We start from the raw sequence: 24,065 nt of genomic DNA, 5'->3' as shown, positions 1-24,065 counted from the left end.
GTCGTTTAGAAAAGGGGCCTGTATAAATTTACTCAAAATCCTATAAAGACTAAAGGAAAACTCAAAATTTCACAAAACCTGCTGAGCACATGTGACAGGTGATTCTAAACAAGCAAGTTTAGGGGAGATCGGACCACAGCTGGAGCTATAACGGTCTTAAACTTAAAAAACATAATACTTCTATGGTATATTACCTGGATTAGCCAAAAATGCTTTTTTAAAATCACTGATTTAGGTGGTTACAGGCTTGCTCAATAATATCTTTTTCATGTGCTTAAATGTCTTTAATTTTACTTTAACAATTTTAGTAATTCAACTTATTTTAGTATTTAGTAAATTTCTAGTTTTCCCAAGTTCAAGTTTCTCATCATCTATTATTTCAGTTTTTTTATTCAGCCTTATTTTTATTAACAAAAATGAATGTTGCCACTAACAACACATCTGTACACGTCGTTGACATAAATATTTAAGCAGTAGTAAATTTATACAAATTTAATTAAGTAAATTTAAAGGGATAGTTCACCCCAAAATAAAAAAATCTGTCAATAATTACTCAACCTCATGTCATTCCAAACCTGTAAGACCTTCGTTCATCTCCAAGAGCAACAACTGAAACGTTCAAAAAAAACCCCAGAAAGGTAATAAAGACATCAACAAAATAGTCCATGGGACATTGAACTGTAATTTTATGAAGCTACGAAAATACTTTTGTGCGTGAAGACAACAAATGCACGGAAGAGAAGTAATTGTTAAACAAATTAGTTATTTTTGTTTTTTTGTTTCTGCGCACAAAAAGTATTCTCATAGCTTCATAAAATTAAGGTTGAACCACTGATGTCATATGGACTATTTATATCCTTACTACCTTTCTGAGCCTAAAACTTGTCAGTTACATTACTGTCTATGCAGGGTCTGAAAGCTCTCAGATTTCATCAAAAATATCCTAAATTGAGTTCCGAAGATGAATGAAGGTCTTACGGGTTTGGAACAACGTGAGGGTGAGTAATTAATGACAGATTTTTATTTTTGGGTGAACCCTTTAAAATCCATTTTTGAAATGATGTTTTAGAGTCTCTTTGATTAACCTTACTTCACAAAAAGAAAGTGATCGATCCTGCCATTAAATTATTTACAATACCACAATCCCTTATGCTCACTAGCATTTTTTCAACTTTACCTCAGGTGACTGAACCTGCTCACTTGGCCTCTTCTCACTCTCCATCTTCTTAGGTAACTCCAGCTTTTGCTTTGGGAGCTGCCAGTCACATTTGATGATCTCCACGTTGAGTTTCTTCATAGTAATGGAGAGCGGGAGGAGTTTGCGGGCTGCGGCGGTCTTCCAGGGTGTCCTGACCGGAGGTGGGGAGGGTTCCTTTGGGCGGGGTTCAGGTTTTGCAGGACTGTCAGGTTCCTCTCGGTCCATATCATCCTCTCCCTGATTGGGAGATGATGTTTCCCCGCTACTATTGATGCTACACTGCCTCCGTGGCTGCTGCCGACGAGGTATAGGCTCGTCTTTCGCTCCAGCACTGCCTTTAGAGCGTCTCTGCTTGCGTTCAGGGCGGTTTTTAACAGTTGCCCTAGGTGAGGTCACAGTCTCGGCAGCAGGAGCAGGAGCAGGAGCAGCAGCAGGAGCAACAGCAGCACTGGGCTCCTTGTCGATGTAGATGAAGGTGTAGTTCTCATTGCGTTCTTCGCGTGTCATCTGCAGAGCAGCTTCTGCGTGACCCACGCCCACTTCCCACTGGGCACGCTCCTTCTGGGACTGAGGCTTCAGCAACTTTAATTCAAATAAACCACAGAATTAGTAACCAGAAGTGTAGACAGAAAGAAGGTCACCAAATTTGAAGGGAAACAAGATACCTTTTGTTTCTCAGTTGGGTTGGTTGCTTTTCGCAGTGTTTCAGCTTGCAACTCATCGAACTGGCTTTCACCCTTGTACACCACAGTTCTCTTCTCATGGATCCAGGCCCTCTCAGGGACACTTCCAAAGAACTGCACATGGTATTCTTTCACACCTACGAGAAACCATAGAGGTTATTAGAAATAAAAATTGATGCAAGCCAGCAGAATTACCAACTAAAGGCTGGAATACACAACTTTTTTCAAAACTGCTCCCTGATTTGCAATCTGGATAAGTGCAGAGATTGAGAAAATAAGAGCCAGCCTACAGATTTTAGGCCCTGTTTACACTAGTGTTTTCGTTTTAAAGCGGCGTTTTGAAGGAAAACGATCCTCATCTACACTGGCTTTTTCACTGTGTTTCAGACAATCGAAAATGCATGTCACATGACCATTCATGCAGGTACAACCATAGATATGTATAGGTAGATGCTCTATTATTTAGATGGCAAACGTGCTTGGAGCAGTCGAATGGGCAGTCTACCTATACATATCTATGGGTACAACAATGAGCATAATGTTATTGTTTACATGGTGGTCAAGGATACGCAGAATGTGAGCAGCCACAGCATTGTTTTCAAAAGTCTCCGTTTTGGTCCGTTTACACTGAAACGCAACTCCGGAGTTTTCAAACTAAAACGGGGTCTGCAGCGTTTTCAAAAGTCTCCATTTTTAAGGGTCAGAAATGCTGGAACAGTGCAAACGACAGGCATAACTGTAGCAAAAGGTGTGTGTTTTAAAATGAAAATGCACTAGTATAAACATAGCCTAAATCCAGGAATACACCACACGATCTTTGCCCCGATTTTCCGCCAATTTACAGTCTGGAGAAGTTAATGCTAGTTGCTGAAAGTCAAAGCCAGTCTGCAGATTTGAGTTGACCGATTCAATAGAAAATCGCGTAGTGTATGATGGTCACAAATTCAGAATTTTTAGCTTCAGACTTTGATTCCATCCAGTCGGAGGATATCGAACATGATTTTTTCATTCGATTTTAGAACACAGACTGCTTAGCAACAAGGCTGGAGTTTACTGAAGTTATGAATAACTTTAAAGTCTGGTAGTGTATGATCCTCAGTCATGTAGTGTATGATAGCCAGTTGTCCTTTGTCACTATTTACAAAGTAGGTAAGTGTATACTGCCTAATTTTTTAAAAATCTGTTCAGATTTTAAAAGTCGTGTAGTGTGTTCCAGCCATTAGGCAATCAAAAAAAAAAAAAAAGTTGACAATGCGTATCAGACTCCTGATTCTAAAGTTCTAAAAGTTTTATATTTTGAACTGATTTTTAGAACACACTGTTTTCATTTGCACAGCAAAATGGCAGACTACTAGCAATGCATTTCTGTATGAAGTTGCTGTGTTTGGAACAATTTGAAAGTCTGGTCCTTTGTGATCCTCAATCATTTAGTGTATGATGCCCAGTTTGTTCAAAGGCAACAAGTGTGTGACACCTCACATTTTAAAGCATAGGTTCACTTCCAGAACAAAAATTTATAGATAATTTACTCACCCCCTTGTCATCTAAAATATTCATGTCTTTCTTTCTTTAGTCATAAAGAAATTATGTTTTTTGATGTAAACATTTCAGGAATTTTCTCCACATAGTGGACTTCAATGGTGCCTGCAAGTTTGAACTTCAAAAATGCAGTTTAAACGCAGCTTTGTCTCTCCAACTTTAAAATCTACATTGTTGCAGAAGTACCAACCCCGCAAGGAGGGTCAAACACCCTTTACAAAAACAGATAAAACAGTGATGTAGGATGATTTTGAAGTTGGAGGAGAAAATGAGATGAGAGTTTTTTAACATACCTTAACTATAAATCAATAAAAATAACATTTTGTTAGATAAGACCCTTGTTCCTCGGCAGGGATCACTCATTTAGAGCCCTCTGAAACTGCATTTTGGAAGTTCAAACTAGAGGGCACAACAAAAGTCCACTATATGGAGAACATTGCTGAAATGTTTTCTTCAAAAAACAATTTTTTTACGACTGAAGAAAGAAAGACATGAATAACTTGGATGACGGGTGGTGACTAAATTATCTGTAAATTTTTGTTCTGGAAGTGAACTTCTCCTTTTAAAAAGTTGCTCTGATTTTAAGAGTCGTCTAGTGTATTCCAGCCATAAAATAAGTTCTTGTAGTTGATGAATTACCTCTTTTATTAAGACGTATATGAACGTTTGACTGAGGGTCTGACGACACCATGCACGGCCACCAAGGATACGTCCCAACCTTAGCCCACACCAAGTCACCAATCTCATAGTCTTGACAAGAACCGGTGCTAGTGATGACCGAAGGAAAGTGCTTTTCCACCTTAAAAAAAAAAAAAAAAAAAGAACACAAGATGGTTCAACCAAAAACTTCTGACACTTCTCCACATCTTCTGAAATATTTTTTTTTTTTTAAAAAGCTATAAAAATGTCAAGAATATCAAACTCACTTTCTGTTCCTTCAGTTCTGCTTTGGGGCTTTTCAGGGTTGAAGAAGGTTGCTCTTCTCTGAATGCAAGGTGACCTTCGTTGGGCTGTGCGGAGTTGTGAACCACCCCTGGTCGCTCCTCCACAACTTTGCATGGCTGCTGGCTCTCCTCCTCTTGACCAGCGCCATGTCTGCTGCTTCTCTTTTTCCTCTTTTCCTTCTTCTGCTCATGTCTTCTTCTGGAAGCCTCGCCGGCTTGAAACTCTTGCAGCAGATCCCCGCACAGTGAGGACTCGAACAGCTCCCTGCCATTCTGGTAGGTCTTAATGATCTTTATTTTGATCTCTGGGGAGCTGGTCTTTTTGGGAGTGTTGGTGGATTGTGCAATGGGGTTGGAGATGGCGCTGTCTTGAGATGACAGGAGGGGTGGAGAAGAGGGCAAGAGCAATGGAGGAGGGGGTGGCAAGACTTGAGGCATTAGGTGAGACGCAGGAGGCGGGTGATGGTGGTGAGGTAACAGTGGTGGGTTTTGTGAATGATGTTGTTGCTGCTGCTGCTGTTGCTGATGGTGGTGGTGATGGTGAGGAGGATGATGAGGCTGGTGGTGGTGATGGGGATGAGGTGGAGGTGAGATGTGGCTTGGAGGCTTCTCCTGGACCACTGGTGGTCTCAATACTGTGCCTTCACCAAGCAGCAAACTGTGATCCCCATAGTTTCGTATGGCGCCGTAGCCATTAGCTGAGCCGTTGGGGAATTGAGAGTACAAGGCAAACTTGGCCTGTTGCTCATAGGTACCTACGCCTGTCGGGTAGCCGTTTGTAATGACTTGGAGGTCTTCAGCAGGGTAAGGAAAGCCTGACTCCAGAGGAGACTCAAAGTTTTGTTGTCCTCCATCATCTCCTGGGTCACTGATGGCTTCATAGACATCCTCCTGTCTGATGTTAGCGGAGTCAATAAGCTGAGGGGGTTGCTGAATTGTGTTTCCCATGATCCCTTGCATGAAAGAGAAGGAGAAATCCATTGTTCTGCTCCAGCATCCTTAAGTTTCCCTTTTTCTTACAGGGCCTGCTGAGATATTGAGAAAGAAATAGACAAAATGTGTCATTTTATGACAATTTATAACAATTTCTCTGCCAAAGAAGCCTCATTTGTATAAAAAAACAAGTCAGATGTGTGGCTAATACTACGCACAAATGAGTTTGTGAGGTTTGCAGCGCTTCTGCAACACTGCAAATCTCCGTCCCAGGGGATAAATTAAGTTTACTCCACTCCAAGTTATGCCAACTTTCCCTGATTCTTGAGAGGAAACTCCAAAATCCAGATTGAAATTACACAGCCTAGTTGGATAGCATCTTAAAATGCCATGTTCCCCTCTCCTTCTTATATTTAACAACAATGCTTTACCTCAGTTTTTATTTAATTAAATAATCGTTTGAATTTTGAGCTTCTCTCTCTTTAATTACAAGTATAGCTGGTCAAAAAATAAACATTTGGCATCAAAGCAGTGTTTATTTAGTCTATTATGCTTGTTTTGTCTGTCTAGTAAGAAAAGATTTGAAACGAGCCGTTAAAGACTTTGATTTAGCACATCAATCAATGCCACAGAACAATGAAAGACTGTTTCTAAACCAACTAAACTAAAACATTGTTTAATATCAAAGAAACAAACCTGCAATGGCCAGCAGCTGGCTAAAATTAGCCTGCTAGCCATTTCTGGATAACAAAACAGACCCGATATAATCATTTTTTCACGTATAAATGAACACAACTTGATGAAAATGCTATATGGGCTACGAATAAACAAAATTAAGCTCTTGTGTGGTTCAAACCAGATCCTGTTTTTCCAACAGCCTTGTAAAGCGGAGCCGTGTAATGTCGCTGCATTATATGAAAGGCGGCGTTAGCGGATGTGCTAATGTGTGTACATGGGGAAAACACCAACACACGTACTTGTAAGGTCTATCAGCAGGGAATTTTCCAAACAGACATTTTGATTCGAAATTGTATGTTTCTTGGAAGACCGCATCATGCGGGGAAGCTTAAAAACTGAAGAAGTGAACGCGAACATGCCAACATGGCTGCCCGTGCCCCTTTAAATCAAATTGGCCAGATTACATTTCCATCAGGAAAAGGTGTGATGAAAAGCATTGCTTTATTGTTATCAAAAACAGAAATACATGCAGCGCTTGTTTGGATTCAACGCGATATTATGAAACGAAGCATCGAAACAACGGTAGAATAAAAGCGTCTGTACCTTCAGCGTGTTCCATTCTAAACAAATACACCAAATAAACTGGATTCCCGCTGCAGTTAACATAAATATATCAACACAAAGACCTATGACTCCACGTTTCTTTTCATCTAATCCGTTGTTTGGGGAAAAATGGGGCTAGATCAGTCGTATGTCGATCCCCATGATAGGACGTGTGGCTGTGGAATCGGGAGAGGCCCCGTTTTTTTTGCGGGATGCTCCTGCAGACCCAGGGAAATTTGGCTCCCATATATTTTATTATAGCCGTCTCCCTCCCTCTAGCTGTAACAAAAGCCCCTCTGCTTAAGGCCTGTGTCTCAGCGCCAAAATAAAATCTCCCCCATTGGCTGTGCTGCATGATGTGAGGGGCACGTTGGGACGAGTAGTTTTTCTTATTACAACATAATTACAACAATATTATTGCTCGACAATAAAGCATAAGATGTGAGCAGTGTATTAGGGAGAATATATGTACAAACACTCAATAAATAAAACAATATGTATGTAACACCTGCAAATGTAAAAAATAAAATAAAAAAATAATGTCATTATTGTGTTTTCCAAATGCTACTACAACCTGGAATAATAATAGCAATTAACAATATATAACTTGGTGATGTAAAAACAATGTCATTATTGTTGTTTTCCAAAAACAGTCAAATACTGCCTCGACCACGGAAAAAAAGAAAGAAAAATGAGTGAGTGAATGAATGAATGAATGAATGAATAAATAAATAAATAAATCTAGTGCTGTCAAACGATAAAAAAAAATAAAAGTTTTTGTTTACATAATATGTGTGCTGTGTTTATTTATAATGTATATATAGAGACACACACTTACAGTATATATTTTGAAATTTAACATAACATAATTGAACATATTTTTCTTAAATGTATACATGCATGTGTGTGTGTGATTATATATATATATATATATATATATATATATATATATAATGAATATATATATTCATTATTCATGTATATTTTTATATTAACATAACTTATTTTTCTTAAACTTATACATGCATGTGTGTGTGTGTGTGTGTGTGTGTGTGTGTGTGTGTGTATAACACAACACACACAAACACACACACACACAATTAGGTAAACAAAACCTTTATTTTGGATGCGATTAATCGCGATTAATTATGTTAGTACAATTAAATATGAACAATAATAATATTAACAATATTATTTACAAATGTTAACAATAAAAACAATATTTTAGTTGGATAAAGCTAGATCGAATTAAAGATATATACATTATATTACACTGTCAAAAATTGTATTTGCACCCCACATTAATATACTCTTTATGTATGTGCTTTATTAAACGAGACCTACAGAAATATTAATTAATATTAATATTAATAGCAATACCAGTGTAACTTTACAGCAATTGTTTTCTGCAAAAAAAAAAAAAAAAAATGCAGTGCATTTTTGTTCAATTATTATGGAGGTTTCATATACATTAATAATAAGGACAAAAACATTTATTTAGGATGCTACGTTCCTTTTCTCTGGATCTCAAGCGAATAATAGCGCCATCGTCTGCAAAAACACGTAATAAAATCATATGAAACGCCTTGCCGCTGTTCTCAACACTGTAAGTTTGACTGTTGCCATGACAACTCTGAGCTACAACTGAACTGAGATCAGTAGTTGTGGACGTTCATCAGCCCTCATCATCACGGATGAGGTCATGGGAAGTTCCACTGTCCGCCCCGTCGAGCGGATTGGCCAGCGTCACTAGTGCGTACAGCTCGCCCATTGGTGTATGTGGCTGTCAATCACGCCCCTCCTCTCATCGGATGATCCTCCTCTGTAGGACGGTCGGCTTGTCTGGGGTACCGGAGGCAACCCGTCAGTCTATTTTAAAATCCGATCACAATAGTACGTCAGGACGGATGTATTAATTTACATGTCAATTTAGATTTAAACTTAAGGAGCGGCATACCATCGTGAATGGAGTATCTCATCTCGCAAAAGCTCCGCTTTTCTCCCGTACGATCACCTCCGAGGAAATTTGACCCTCAGCTGCAGGAGGAGCGCTGTAGAGCCGAACATTTTTCTCCACCGTCATCCGATCTGACACCATATCCAATGGTTATAGCCTAACAGCCATTACACCGCACCGCACGGACGTTTCTCGACAGGTTGGTGGTTGTTTAATCTGGTTTCGAGATGTTAAATACTCGATATCTCCTTCAATTCCTTTCTCTTTTATCTGTTGTCTTTTAACTGTTAAGCCACCGTTCGCTGTTAACGTTAGTTGTACATTAACGAAAGTAAAACAAAAGAACTGTCCGGTTGCTTTTCTCTAAAGTTGATCGATGTCGTGTTTACGACATCTATAGATCAGCATCTGTAATAGTTGTAAAGTTGTGCTGGTACTGAATGCGGCTTGTTTTCAGATGATGATCGTGTTATTTGCGGCCTCTACTGTGGCCTCCAGCGCCTGTCATTAAACGTGACTTACTCCGCTTTATGTAACAATTTAGATGTTTAAAACATTAAACCTCTCGAAGAATTGTAATAGTAAGTGGATACTGTAATGCATGTTGACGTAACTTACGCATGAAGTAATAACACCTCAATAATTGCGGTGTCTGTGTCATCATGGCCAAAAATATGATGTAACGTTAGCGTTTAAACGATTTACCCGTTGGAATTTGAGACCAACTTTCGAGATGAAATTAAACGTTCCTAGTATTGTCGTTAAATATGGCCTATGACTTTGACCGGTCTCCGTGTTTGTGTTCTATTTTAGCAACGCAAGCGGCGAATATAAACACGTGAGTCAGTATTTTTGTGCAGTGCTTGAGACCGACCGCTTCTGCACACGAGCGTACTGTCGTACAGCAGTGACATATGAGATTGTTATTGTTGCAAAATGCTTGGGCAGATATTATGGCTAGGCCTAATAGTATTTGCACATCTGTTAAAACATCCGTACATCTCATGTGAAACTCCTCTGTGTACATTTTATTTATGAATATTGGGACAGTGATAACTCTTACAGTGATATTACCTTGTTCAGGTTTTTATAAACAAAGAAAGTCCTACACCAGTGTACGTTCACGATTGTGGAAACCAATTTTAATACCACAGAAAAACAAAAATTATAAATCCAAAGTAGATTAACAAATATTTAAAACTGGGTTAAACAAAAATCACACAAAAATGAAAGGATTTATTCCTCAACTCTTCAATTTAATCAGATTTTATGAGTCTTTGATGTTTGTAAATCTTTCTTGCAAATATTTATTTGTGTGTGTCATTACATTTATTTGTGAGTTTGCTATTTATTTTCTATGTGTTAATCTGTTTTTCATTAATATTGCAACAGTAACTCCTATTGTAACATCACTTTCATTGGTTTTTATCTCACCATTTAATGACACATACAAAAGTTTTTCTTATTTTGAAACAAGTCTGACTTTCCTCACAGTGTTTACACTGAAATGAAACATACCTGACACTGTTTACATTAATATTTGTCATTTACAAGATTATTTTACAGTTACCACTACCATTACTGTAAATGTAATTAAATGTAGCTTTTTTCTTTTTACAGGACACCAAATTTTAAATCACAAAATGGCAGTTTTCAGCTCACAGGTGCTTCTCGCCGTAACAAGATCAAGGTGAGGCCATGATCCAAGTTACTGCTGCAAAATGAACATTTTTATCCTATTCCAAGTGCATTTTTTAAAATAAAATATTTAATAAATTTGCAGTGTTCCACAAATTGCAATACATCATTGTGGCTTTGAAAACAGAAACGTGAAGCTTGCATTTTTGTTATATATATTAATTCTTGTGTTCACAATATATTTGAGCTGTTAAGTTTTCAGTCGTCCTTTTAGTGATAAGAATACTTTTTCGTGCTGATTAATTTAATGTAATTCCTGATGTAAACAGGCTTTTTTTCATATCCTTGTGCATGTTATTGTAAAGCCACAGGGTTTACAGTCTTTATACGATTGTGATAGGATTGAAAGATTAAAGACGAGGCTTATCACACTAATATTGTGTTAACATATATATAAAATGTTAAAATCTTGAGGCTTAGTCAACTTTTTTTTTTCATCAACGCAGTGCCTTGCCCCATAGCTTCATTACTGTACAGTTTTGCTTGTTTTTAAAAACTGAGGGACACGTTGAAATAATTTTTTTGTAGTAATCAAGAGCATAAAAACTGAAACATCCTTTAAATATTTAAAATATGTTGTTCTCTGTTTTGAACAGATAGTTCACCCAAAAATGAAAATTCTGTCATTAATTACTCACCCTCATGTTGTTCCAAACCGGTAACACCTTTGTTTATCTTCAGAACACAAATTAAGATATTTTTGATGACATCATTAAAATGGTCCGTGTGACATCAGTGGTTCAATTGTAATTTTATGGAACTACAAAAATACTTTTTGCGCAAAGAAAACAAAAATAACGATTTGCCTTAACCGTGGTAGGACACTTGCTTTCTATGCAGGGTCAGAAAGCTCTCGGATTTCATCAGAAATATCTTAATTTGTGTTCTGAATATGAACAAAGCTTTGGAACGACATTTGGATGAGTAATTAATGACGTAATTTTCATTTTTGAGTGAACTATGCCTTTAATGTTGTACATAGTCTATTTGTTTGCAGCTAATAGTTCTGGTTTTCTTCCAGGGGATCCTATTTGCTTTCTAAAAGACATGGCTGCGCTTCACTCCCGTCGACCGCGTGCATACGCTACCATTCAGAGTTCCTCGGCCGGGCTGCTGTCACAGCCAGGTGTCCCAGGCCACTGTACCCCTGTTACACATCCAGCTACATCCGCCCTGGTTGCATAGCTGCACGTCCCCTCCACAGTTCTTGTGCTTGGCTTCAAGAAGTGAAGGACACTCCTGCAAATTCTGAACCCATCAAGGGTGAGTCTGTCCCTGCTGCCTCTGGCACTCAACCACCACCAGGACCACCAGCAGTGCCAAGGAAGTCCCTGGGACAGAGAGTCCTGGATGAGCTCAAGCATTACTATCATGGTTTTCGCCTCCTCGGGATTGACACCAAAATCGCAGCCAGGATGGTTTGGAGGTTACTGCACGGGCAGCAGCTCACCAGGAGAGAGAGGAGGAGGGTATGTTTGAGTCGAAAAAGATTTGGAAATTAGAACTGTTTGAAATGTTTGCAATGAGGAGATTTGAGTTACTTTGGGTTATCCATGGTAGAGTGGTTGTATTAGATGTTAAAGGGATAACTCACCCAAAAATGAAAATTCTGTCATAATTATTCACCCTCATGTCATTCTGAACCCATAAGAACTTTGTTCATCTTCAGGACACAAATTAAGATATTTTTGATGAAATCTTAGCGCTTTCTGACCCTGCATAGATAGAAACGTGACTGACATGTTCAAGACCCAGAAAGGTGGTAAGGACATTGTTAATTCTCAGATTTCATCAAAAATATCTTAATTTGTGTTCTGAAGATGAACAAAGGTCTTACAGGTTTGAAACAACATGATGGTGAGTAATTAATGACAGAATTTTCATTCTTGGGTGATTTATCCCTTTACTCTGTGGTACTTTGAAATCAAGAAATATCATCATTATATGGTACTTTCGTTATTTATAATCTGAAAACATCTTTATATAAGAGATAATTAGTTTGACAGGAAAAAGTAAGTGTCGTAAGTTATTAATAATTGCACAGGATTTGTGTTTAATGACAAGGTAATTATGTTTGTTAATCCTGTTAGAACAAACCAGTGCTTGGTCAAGGATTTATAATGTAAAGTGACACAAATAGGATTACATAACCAAAAATCTTAACACTCCAGGAGAAAGTACGGCTGGATTAGGCCAGAAGGACTACTCTCATTAACCCCCATGTTGCTTTTGTCTTTGACTACCGCCAAATAACACCCATTGTCTCCACAGCTTATGCGAACATGTGCCGACTTGTTCCGGCTTGTGCCCTTCATGGTTTTTGTCATCGTTCCCTTCATGGAGTTTCTGCTTCCAGTTTTCCTCAAACTCTTTCCAGAAATGTTGCCTTCCACATTTGAGACAGAGTCCAAGAAGGTATTATAAGCTTACGTTTTAAATAACAGTAAAAGTTCAGCCTAATTCACTTGGCCTCGATTATAAAATGCGAGCATAACAAATCTGAAATTTCCCACAGAATCTGAGTAGTAATTTTCAAGTTGTATGCTACATTTTTTTTTCTTTTACCCTGACAGGAGGAAAAACAGAAGAAGGGACTTGCTGCTAAACTGGAGCTTGCCAAGTTCTTGCAGGAGACCATTGCTGAGATGGCCAGGAGAAATAAAGCAGCAGTTGGAGATGAGACTCAGAAGTTCTCGACTTACGTACAGCAGGTGAGTTTGATAATTGAATCAATTTCATTGCTTGCATGTAGTTAAAGAAGCAAACATTTTAGGATTTTTCTCCATATAATGGACTTCATTGGTGCCCCGATTTTGAACTTCCAAAATGTAGATTAAATGCAGCTTCAAAGGGCTCTAAACGATCCCATCCATTTTTAAGTATTTTGTGCTCATTTTTAAGCACAAAAGCTCCTGTAGCACAGGCTCTGGGATGCACGTTCACGTACTATTGAATCACGTCAGGAGGTCACACGGAATGTAGGCGGAACTACAGACCCAGTGTTTAAAAAGCAAACGCGCAAAGACTAAGAAAGTGCAAGTAAGTCAAACGCTGTTTACAAACAAAAAGGTACAACGATGTTGGACGATTCTGAAGTTGTAGGAGAAAATAAGATGGAGTTTTTCGACATACTTTACCTTTTTGAGCTAGAGTACACAGAAGATGAACCTGTGGTGATTCGAAAACAAGATTCGTCATAGTGATGGGAAGTTCGGATCATTTTACTGACTCAGACCTTTGAGTCTCATTCAGCAAAATCAAATCTTTTTTCGAGTCATTCAGTTGATTTTCAGCATCACGTGACAGCCCCATAAGATGAATGAACGACTCGAAAAACCCGAAGACTCAAAACAGGTGAACTTATTTAAGTACAGAACCTAATAGGATGTCGCACATGCGCGACTGAATGAATCACCCCCAAGACGACTCGTTCTTCCCGAGTCACATTAAAGATTCGTTCAAAATGAATGAATCGTTCAAGAACGACCTGTGGACGTGCATCCCAGAGCCTGTGCTACACAAGCTTTTGTGCTTAAAAAGTATACAAATTTTTATTTTTCGAAAACAGTGACCGATCGTTTCGCTAGATAAGACCCTTCTTCCTCGGCTGGGATCGTTTAGAGTCCTTTGAAGCTGCATTTAAACTGCATTTTGGAAGTTTAAATTCAGGGCACCAATGAAGTCCATTATATGCAGAAAAATCCTGAAATGTTTTCCTCAAAAACCATAATTTCTTCACAACTGAAGACAGAAAGACATGAACATCTTGAATGACAAGGGGGTGAGTAAATTATTTGTAAATTGTTGTTCTGGAAGTGGAGTTCTCCCTTAAAGGAGACGTTCACTTCCATAACAAAAATGTAAAGATTGTAAATGTAAAGATCACCCCCTTGTCATCTAAGATGTTCATGTCTTTCTTTCTTCAGTTGTAAAGAAATTGTTTTTTGAGGAAAACATTTGAAGATTTCTCTCCATTATAATGAACTTCTATGGTGCCCACGAGTTTGAACTTTCAAAATGCGGTTTAAACGCAGCTTCAGAGGGCTCTAAACGATCCCAGTCGAGGAAAAAGGGTCTTATCTAGCAGAAAGATCTGTTATTTTCTTAAAAAAAATTGACAATTTATATACTTTTTAACCTCAAATGCTCGTCTTGTCTAGTTTTACGTGTCTTCTGGTTCAAGACAGTTAGGGTAGGTTGAAAAACTCCCGTCTCATTTTCTCCTCCAACTTCAACATCGTTCTACAGTGCTGCAAAAGTACCAACCCAGTGTTTACAATGTGAACATGCAAAGATGATCAAACACCCTTTACAAAAAAGAAAAAACAGTGATGTAGGACGATTTTGAAGTTGGAGGACCATATGAGATGGGAGTTTTTCGACATACCCTCACTGTTTTAAACTGGAATACACAGAGTTCACACAGAGCTAGGCAAGATGAGCATTTGAGGTTAAAATGTATATAAATTGTACGTTTTTTTTTTTTTTAGAAAATAACTAAGCGTTTCGCTAGATAAGACCCTTCTTCCTCGGCTGGGATCATTTAGAACCCTTTGAAGCTGTGTTTAAACTGCATTTTGAAACTCAGAGGCACCATAGAAGTCTGCTATGTGGAGAAAAATCCTGAAATGTTTTACTCAAAAAACATACTTTACGACTGAATAAAGAAAGACATTGACATCTTGGATGACAAGGAGGCGAGTAAATTTTTGTTCTGGAAGTGAACTTCTCCTTTAAAATTATTCTGGTTGTGACTGAAACTTCTGACTTGTCTGCTATAGGTGAGGCACACCGGTGAACAGCCCAGCACTAAAGACATCGTGAAGTTCTCCAAGCTCTTTGAGGATGAGCTGACGCTGGAGCATCTGGAGCGGCCGCAGCTGGTGGCCTTGTGCAAATTGCTGGAGCTGCAGCCCATCGGCACCAATAACCTGCTGCGTTTCCAGCTCATGATGCAGCTGCGTACCATCAAGGCCGACGATGAGGTCAGACAAAGCCAGACAACTGCCACTGACCCTCTAAAGTAGTTTTACAGCTGAATTTATGACTTGACATGTTGCTGTTTCTGGGTGACTAAACCATACGTCTTAAAATTAGGGGCTGTTCACAAGGAATGAATTTTTACATTTGACTATGCTAGTCTTCCATTATATTTCTATGTAAACGTGCTAAGTAAACAAGATAAATCGTGCATTTTGTTTTTGAATCGCATTATAGAAACACGGCTGTTAAGTGAAAATAACGTCTCATGTTTTTTAATGCAAAAATGCATTCTGAGTGAATGACGCCTCAGACATTAAAGTAATACTCTGTGTTTGATATGTTGAGTAGATGGTCTCAAATGTAAGATAATAATGATTTTTGGTTTTCATGTGTCTGTAGATGATCGCCAAGGAGGGTGTGGCTGCAATGACTGTGGCCGAGCTTCAGGCCGCCTGCAGGAGTCGTGGCATGAGATCTTTGGGTCTGACGACAGATCAGCTCCGACAGCAACTGCAGCAGGTGTGTGTGCACAGACCAGCCTGACTAGGTTGTAAAACTGCCTGTTAGAGGATATTTATGACTGTTTTCCACCCAAAGGCTGTAAACAATTCTAAAGTGTTACACATGGGCAATTCCAGCGTTACCAGGGTTTCCACGGGTCTTAAAGTCTTAAATCGCTTTTCCGTGAATTAAGGCCTTGAAAAGGTCTTAAATCAGAACAGCAAGTCTTAAATTCATATGATTATGGCATTAATTTTCGTGAGGGATTGTTTCCTCATGTGTTTCATTTTAAAGTGAAGCGAAAGCCTAATTTCTGTGCTACACGGCTTAGTTCACTTAATATTCATTAAACAGTACGGTACAAAACAGAAACAAACAAAACAGTAGATAGCGGTATGTGCTGCTTCATCTATCGGTCACCCGAAGAAGAACTTGTCGTTTTGATTTTTTTTTTATAGTAATAAAAATCATTTAGTTCAGTTAGAGAATTAAAACTGAACGTGGCTGCTCAGTGCAGTGTGCCGAACGACAGTCGCATCACAGATCAGATTTCATTTATCACTTGAAGAGAGTGAGTCGAGCTGACTGACAAGAAGAGAGAAGTGAGAAAGACGAAACCATGGTGGAAGAGTTTCAAAACAAAATGCAAAAGCACCTGTTTTAAAAATATTTTGGATTTTGAAAAGCCTGTTTCATATTTATTTGGTTCCACAGTGTTTGCTTATTTTTATTTATTTAAACTGTAATTTTTAAAAATATATATAGTACATTAAGTTGTGTGCCATGTAAGGTTGGGTATCGTTAGAATATTATCGATTTTGATTCCGAATCTGCTTATCGATTCCGATTCTTTTCGATTCCAAAGTGAATAAAAGATCATATCAAGCATATTTATTCTGTTTCTTTTTTTGCTAAACATTTAGTTGCAGCTGAATACCATGAACAAAAATCAACAGGCTACATAAAAACAAGATTCACTTAAGAGCTGTTTGCAAAATAGAGCTGTGTGATTCTGGATAAATCGGTGATGGTTGTTGTTGTTTTAAATCGAAGTTGTGGTTCTCTAATGATTCTGAAGAAAAAAAACATTAGACAGCTAAACAAAATCACATGTAAGCCTAATTTATAAGTAAATGATTCAGTGATTCACTCAAGACTTACTTGGTTCATTACTGGATGAATCAGTGTTTTTTGAATGAGTGATCAAAGACAAATACATTATTAACAGCCCCCTTTTGCCACCTACTGGCATAACAACGTAAATGATAAATCTTTAACATTATTTGGAATGTCAAATTAACTTTCAAATGGATGATTTACTCTATTTTGATCTCTACCGTACATATCAGAGTTTATATCCAGACTATGAACTTTTATCCCAGTATTTCTGTGATTATTTGAATGTGAACTGGGTTGAAAAGACTGTGAAACTGTTTCATTCATATACATGACAGTGGCTCTCTTTAGGCCAGCGGCAACACGAACGCAGATTTGAATGTTCAAATCACACTAGTATGATCGTACGCTGCACGGAAGGAAGGTTGAGGAATCAAACAGATGAATCATTGTAATCTAGGAACCGAATCACGTTGGCATTTGAATTGTGTTTGTGATCTTTAATGATCTGGTAAATTAAAGTTCTTTGTCATATTGGTGGTGACACATCTATTGCAACATGTTTAGCTTATCACAAATATTATGGGCTACTTTGCTTTTTCGACTTCTGATCGCAAGTGTAGCCATACTTTGGAGCGCTATGCACTTAGATTAGCAAGCAAAGTCCTGGCAGATCGCTAGGTTCTTGCAGATGAAAAAAAAAAGAACCGCATATAGGAATCGACAGGCGGAATTGAAATCTTTCTTATTCCTATTGCTAATAAACGTTCTACATTTCTTATTTATTTGATTACACAGTGTTTACTGATTTTCAATTTTGTACCTATTTAAACTTTGTGTAGGTTACTGTTTTATATTAGGCATATAACATGGTGTATTATTCGTTTTGTTAATAAAAGTGGAAGACTGATCCTAGTCAGGGATATTGCCTGTTGCTGATGCCTTTGATGATAGCAAGACTATTATTATTATTATTATTATTATTAGTCAAAAATAGACTAGGCACCTAACTTTAGTGAGTGCAGAGAGACTTGCCGCGAGGTGTCTGGTATAAACACAAAGGCACAAATCATGGTGAGCGGGAGGGGGTGTTTTGGGTGGGAAGCATGCAATCTGTAATTACGTGCAGTTGCTGACGCTTGCGAAAGTGTGCAATCGTTTTCTTATGTGCGCTGTTTTTCCGGTTTTACTTTCACTTTCAAAATCGATCCCATTCAGCAAGGAGGTGAGAGAATGAAAAAGGGGGGCACAATAACGTGCAGTGTAAATGAGGGGGAAGAAATTTGTTCATCATACAGTGATGTAACTATTGTATTCACTTATGGTACCGAGAGTGTTTTTTTAAAGTGCATAAACTCGCGCTGGACTAGGCTAGGCCAGTCAGTTCTTTGATAACATAAATGTTCTTTGCTCGTCTTCTGTAGCTGCTTTTTGAATAACTAAAGAAATGTAAGCATTAGTAACCTACAATGTTTCTATTAAATTGTGATCATGTTAAACACAAATTAAGTCATATTGAAAACATTACGCTGCTTTTAGCCTTATGTTGGTGTTGGTTTCAATTGCCGGCAATGAAACTAAGTACGTACATTAAATAATTCAGCACAATAATATCGTGTATTGGTGATCTTACAGGCTGACAATAGGACGTTATGAAAATTGAGCATATCGCCCAACACTACAACTGCATTCCCAAACAGCAGGCATCCACCTGAAAGCAGTGACTGCATTTACTGTTTCATCTGCTCACTCTGAAGCACAAGTAATTTATTATATATGAGAATTATTACATTCAGTGGCTTCTCTACTTTTCTTAGTGATATGTAGTGCCAGTTTATCAGTGGTGATTTTGTTCTTTTTAATGCGTTGGATATAAACAATGCTTATTTGCAAATGTTTTATGCAATATTCCAGTTTTGCGCAGAAGTTAAATTCGCAACTTTGAATGGAAACCCGGCTGTTGTGTATATGCGATCCATTTTAAATACTTAACTACTAATACTTAATTTTCTGAATTGATTTTTCTTTCTGTCAAACTCTTAAAATTTACAACACTGACGGTAACAAGTAGCAGATGTGCTGAATGAAAATGCAAATTCACTGTCTGACAGTAGGTGGCACTTTTGGACAAGCAGAAATACAGCTTTTACCATGATTGCCCTGTACACAAAGCATTGCTTTTAGGCATTATTCTCTGAGCCCGCAGCGAGTGACATGAAGAAAACAATTTGTTTTCCGCTCCAGATATCCTCTTTTCAAAATAATACATTATTTTTAAAACATAACTTTGAAATGACTAAATTTCGACTACAGCAGTGGTTGGTTGACTAGTCTTGTGCATCCCAAGTGCTTACAGCTATATTTCTGATTTTATTTCCATCCACAGACTGTTTTGCATCACTTTATGCTTTAAGTCACTGATAATTTGTTAATTGCTACTTCACATGTTCTGTTTCAGTGGCTGGACCTGCACTTAAAAGAGAATGTCCCACCGTCCTTGTTGCTGCTCTCTCGTGCAATGTACCTGACGGACCTCACTCCTAAAACTCCAGTCATCCCACCGGTGCCCAAACTGGAGGTGAAAATAAAATTCTGCACTAGTTTGGCTTAGTAAATGTATAATACAATAGTACTGATTAAAATGAGTCCTCTAAATGTTACAAGTGAATTTGGCATGACATAATGTACAGTATGAAAAGTTCACTTTGAGATTAGCTGAAGATGCAGATTACCTTTGACCTTTGAAACCGTAACCAGTTGATGTTTAGAACGTAATCAGGCAGAAATGCAGACTGGCACGTTGCTGACTCAGGAACAGCTGATATGTTATCACTGTTCTGTTAATGGCTGTTATGGTTTCATATCTAATGACCTTCGTTATGTCTGTGTCACAGAAAGCCACTCCTCCTGTGGAGGCCGAAACTGCAGCCAAAGGGAATCCGCTGTCTTCCTCTGTGGAGATGCTGGTGGACTCTGCTCCGGTTATCAAAGACAGAAAGGTATGGATTTTATTACATCACCAATCAATCAATTTCTCAGTCTTCAAGGGATCTCAAGGTTTTCAGTCTTTGTATAACAGGAAATTGCTACAAATAGTTTTAATTCAAGATATTGTTTACGATTTAATTATGTATTGTAGTCTGAAGAATTGTTGGAGAAACCCAGAGGGTTGGACATGCCATCACCTGAAGCTCAGTTAATACATGTAAGTGTGTTACACAAGATATTGTGCTGGTCACTCAATGTGTGGATTTATTGAAAGGTGCATATATTTTACTGGACTGTCCTGCTTGGTTGTTGGCAATGGTTTTATTCAAAAACTTCACTGACTAGGAATTTTTTTTTTTTTTTTTTTTTTAAACAATAGTTTTCATAATTTTTTTTTGATCTTTCATTTTATCATGGATTTAGAATTTCTATCCAATATTAAAATAAAAGATTTTATATAATAGTTTAAATATTTTAGAAAGTGTTGTTTTATATTGTATTTTTATGTTTTATTTTTAGCATGACCCTAAAATTTTCAAATATTTAAAAAAGATTGTATATAGTATTTGTAATATTTTAAAAAGGGTTTTGTTTTTAATTGTATTTTTCTTTTATTTTTGCATAAATTAGAATTTCTATGAAATATTAAAAAGCGCTTATAGCGCTAATAATATCTTAAGTTTTTGTTTTATATTTTATTTTGATCCTTTATTTTTAGCATGAATTTAGAAATTCTATCAAACACTAAATTAAAAGATTTGACAGTAGTAATAATTTAAGAGGTTTCATTTTGGGGGTTTTTCCCCTTACTTTTACATTAATTTAGAATTTTTGTCCTATATTATGAAATATTTTATAAAATGATTGTAATATTTTAAAAGGTTTTGGGTTATATTGTATTTTTATCTTTTATTTTTTTCAGATTGTCTGTCAAATATTAAAAAAAATTATAGCATTACTAATATTTAAAAGTTTTTGTTTTATTGTATTTTCATATTTTATTTTTAGCATAAATTTCGAATTCATATCAAATATTAAAAAGAGATGTTTATATAGTAGTATTAATGTTTCAAAAGTTTCTTTTTATATTGTATTTTTATCTTTTAAATTTTAGTATGAATTTAGAAATTCTATCAAATATTAAATTGAAAGATTTAATATAGTAGTAATCATTTAAGAGGTTTCATTTCTTTTTAATCTTATTTTTAACTTGAATTTAGAATTTTCTATGCTAAAAGGTTTTGTGTATGTTTGTATTTTTATCTTTTAATTTTAGCATAAATGTAGAATTTCTATCAAATATTAAAAAGAATATTTTATATAGCACCAGTAATATTTTACAAGTTTTTTTTATTATTGTATTGAATATCACTTATGTTTAGCATGAATTTAGAATTTCTATCAAATTAAATAGAAAGATTTTAGTGGTTTGAATAATTTAAGAGGTTAATTTGTTTTTCAGTTTTATTTTAAGCATGAATTTAGAATTTCTATTTAATATTAAAATCAAAAATTTTATGCAGTATTTTAAATTGTTTCATTTTATATATATATATATATATTTTAATATTTTATTTTAGTATGAAATTAGATTTTCTATCAATATTACATTTTAAAATGTTAGATTTTAGATTTAATGCTGTATGGTATGTTTTCTTTTTCTTTTTTTTTTTTTTTTTGAATGAGTTCTTGAGTTCTTAGCATGAATATATGCTATTAAATATATAAATGAATGTGTGTGTCAGTCCATATGTAAATGCATATTTATGCTTACTAGCTCATATTTAACCATAACTGTTTTAAATTTAGTGTATCTCTTCTACATTGATGTGTAATGACACCACTAGTGTCTATAAACTGCTAGATTTAAACACACTCACCCACCTGTTCTGTCCCATCAGGCTAAAGAGGCAGAGTTGTCCCAGAAGTCCAAGATGAGTGCCAATGGGCTATGAGAGGGGCTCCATGTTTCCTCAGTCACCTTATTCTGTTGGAGAAGAGGGTGGAGGTTTGAGTTTGGCCTCTTCCACCGCTGCTGCTTCTGCTGAGGAAGTGTCTCTCTCACAGTCCAGGATTTCAGAGGCCTTGCCGTCTCACACCTCCATACAGACCCGATGGACTAGTCGCATCAGATCCTCCATAAACATCTGATCCTCAATTATGTTAGAATATAGACATCACTCCAGCTTGACATCTGACGTTTACATCTCCCATACCCCTGAAAGATTTGACAAATAATGTAAAATTGCAAAACATTAACTCAGTCCAGCCAGGAAGTGAATAAGGAACTTATTCTTTAGTCTTTTGCTGAACTCCATTTTGTAAATGTGTAAATAAATTGTACAATACCTGCATAAGTGCTACTGCTTTATACAGTCGGCTGTGCCATATGTGTGAGCTAGAAGGTGAAAGAAGTCATATTTTAATATGAGGAATGCATATGTTTGCATTCTGCAAATGGCAGATGAGTTGTATGTGGGTATTTTTTATTTGAAAATTTCAAATTCCCTTTTCTATGGGAATATTATGTTCACTCCCTCAGGAGATGCGATTAGCGGTGTAGCGATTATGCCAGGCCTGCCTATGGCAGACTCTGCAGTTTGGCACAAAATAAACTATGTATTTAATTTGTTCATAATATGCTGTGTCCCCCTATAATCATGTGTTTATTTTTTTTTCCTTGGTGGAAAATCTAAATGACTATTTACAAGCTTATGTTTCACCTATGGTTAAAAATATTCAAAATTCCCCCAAAGACAAATTTATTTTTTATTCACATTATGGATTGTTATTGCATTTCATGTTGCACTGGATAAACCACTGGGAAGAAAAACAATATAGTATGGCAATACTGTAAAGTTTCAAATTTAAAAAGCATTGAATCCCCCAGGTGTTTGCTTTGTTTATTCCTTAACCTGCCTTTATCTTGACTGTAAACTTAATTGAATTTGTTGTGTCTTTAAACTGCCCTGTCCCATTCTGTCCTGGTGCACTTTTTTTAGTTGATCAGTTATGTAAAATTGAACATTGTGTCTGAAACGGCCTCTTATTCTGTTAAACAATGTACCAGTCTTTTATCACTGTACAGTCAAAAAGTAAAGGTGCTCAGTGCTCATACCTCTTTTAAATGTGTTACACATCCTTATTATTACCCCTGTTTATTTAGTGTAATGTGAACAAATATAATGGTTTGTTTCCAAAATTTAAACAGTCAAATTCACTTATATTTGCAATGAATTGATTTTTGTGTTCGGTTAAAAAGGCGTTTCATTAAAAAATCCTTAAAGATCAAAAAGATGATGTGAAATTTATTTTCTTGTAAATCCCCTATTGAAAAAAGCAGCATATGCTGGTAGGTAGGTTTTAATGCTGGTTTAAGCTGGTCCTTTGCTGGTTTATGCTGGTCCTTGACCCTGCATCAAAACATACCTATCAACATATGCTGTTTTTTTCACCAGGGTCTGATTGTCTACATTTGTTCCAAGCTAATACTCTTAAAGGAGAAGTCCACTTCCAGAACATCAGTTTACAAATAATTTACTCACCCCCTTGTCATCCAAGATGTTCATGTCTTTCTTTCAGCAGTCATAAAGAAATTGTTTTTTGTGGAAAACATTTCAGCATTTTTCCCCATATAATGGACTGCTATTTTGAACTTCCAAAATGCAGTTTAAATGTGGCTTCAAACAATCCCAAATGTGGTTCTAAACGATCCTAGCCAAGGAAGAAGGGTCTTATCTAGTGAAACGATCAGTTATTTACATAAAAAAAAAAAACTCCTTGAACTCTGTGTATTCTGGCTCAAGACAGTTAGGGTATGTCGAAAAACTGACCGTGTTTTCTCCCTCAACTTCAAAAATCATTTCAAAATCATCCTACATTGCTGCAGAAGTACTGACCCAGTCTTTGCAAAGTGAACATGCCAAAAAGATCAAACACCCTTAACAAAAAAGGTAAAACAGATTTTGAAGTTGAGGGAGAACATGAGATAGGAGTTTTTCGACATACCCTAACTGTCATGAACCGGAACAAAAACAGTCCAGGCACAGTAAGACAAGACAAGCGTTTAGCATTAAAAAGTATATAAATTGTATTATTCTTATTAAAATAACTAATCGTTTCACTAGATAAGACTCTTCTTCCTCGGCTGGGATTGTTTACAACCGCATTTTTGATCGTTTGATGCCGCATTTAAACTGCATTTTGGAAGTTCAAAATCAGGGCACCATAGCTGTCCATTATAT

At 36.8% G+C, this 24,065-nt stretch overlaps 2 protein-coding genes across 8 annotated transcripts in view; one reads left to right on the top strand and one right to left on the bottom strand.

Annotated features, from left to right (window-relative positions):
- nsd3 (nuclear receptor binding SET domain protein 3) overlaps positions 1-6,958 on the bottom strand; it is a 30,136-nt gene extending 23,178 nt beyond the window's left edge. For 3 of the 7 annotated variants that reach the window (XM_051120878.1, XM_051120884.1, XM_051120885.1), the window contains exons 1-5: positions 6,579-6,958; positions 4,347-5,392; positions 4,060-4,219; positions 1,864-2,018; positions 1,178-1,780 (exon numbers count right to left, since the gene is read on the bottom strand). In XM_051120878.1, coding sequence (XP_050976835.1) covers positions 1,178-1,780; positions 1,864-2,018; positions 4,060-4,219; positions 4,347-5,345 — 1,917 coding nt within the window. In that variant the 5' untranslated portion in view covers positions 5,346-5,392; positions 6,579-6,958. Of the gene's footprint in view, positions 1-1,177; positions 1,781-1,863; positions 2,019-4,059; positions 4,220-4,346; positions 5,393-5,993; positions 6,239-6,274; positions 6,503-6,578 lie in introns of those variants that run through there. The other 4 variants (XM_051120881.1, XM_051120882.1, XM_051120880.1 and 1 more) reach the window with 4 other exon arrangements.
- A 1,418-nt stretch (positions 6,959-8,376) lies between these two features.
- letm2 (leucine zipper-EF-hand containing transmembrane protein 2) lies at positions 8,377-22,929 on the top strand. The gene is made up of 11 exons (XM_051121335.1): positions 8,377-8,734; positions 10,156-10,225; positions 11,255-11,702; positions 12,505-12,648; positions 12,807-12,944; positions 15,015-15,218; positions 15,616-15,735; positions 19,292-19,411; positions 19,728-19,832; positions 19,973-20,038; positions 21,723-22,929. The coding sequence occupies exons 2-11, from the start codon at positions 10,179-10,181 to the stop codon at positions 21,774-21,776; spliced, it is 1,446 nt and encodes a 481-aa protein (XP_050977292.1). The 5' UTR covers positions 8,377-8,734; positions 10,156-10,178; the 3' UTR covers positions 21,777-22,929.
- Positions 22,930-24,065: the final 1,136 nt, after the last annotated feature.

Source organism: Labeo rohita, chromosome 10 (genome assembly GCF_022985175.1).
Source record: "Labeo rohita strain BAU-BD-2019 chromosome 10, IGBB_LRoh.1.0, whole genome shotgun sequence".
Lineage (NCBI taxonomy): Eukaryota > Metazoa > Chordata > Actinopteri > Cypriniformes > Cyprinidae > Labeo > Labeo rohita.
This window is presented reverse-complemented; position numbering and strand designations above follow the sequence as displayed.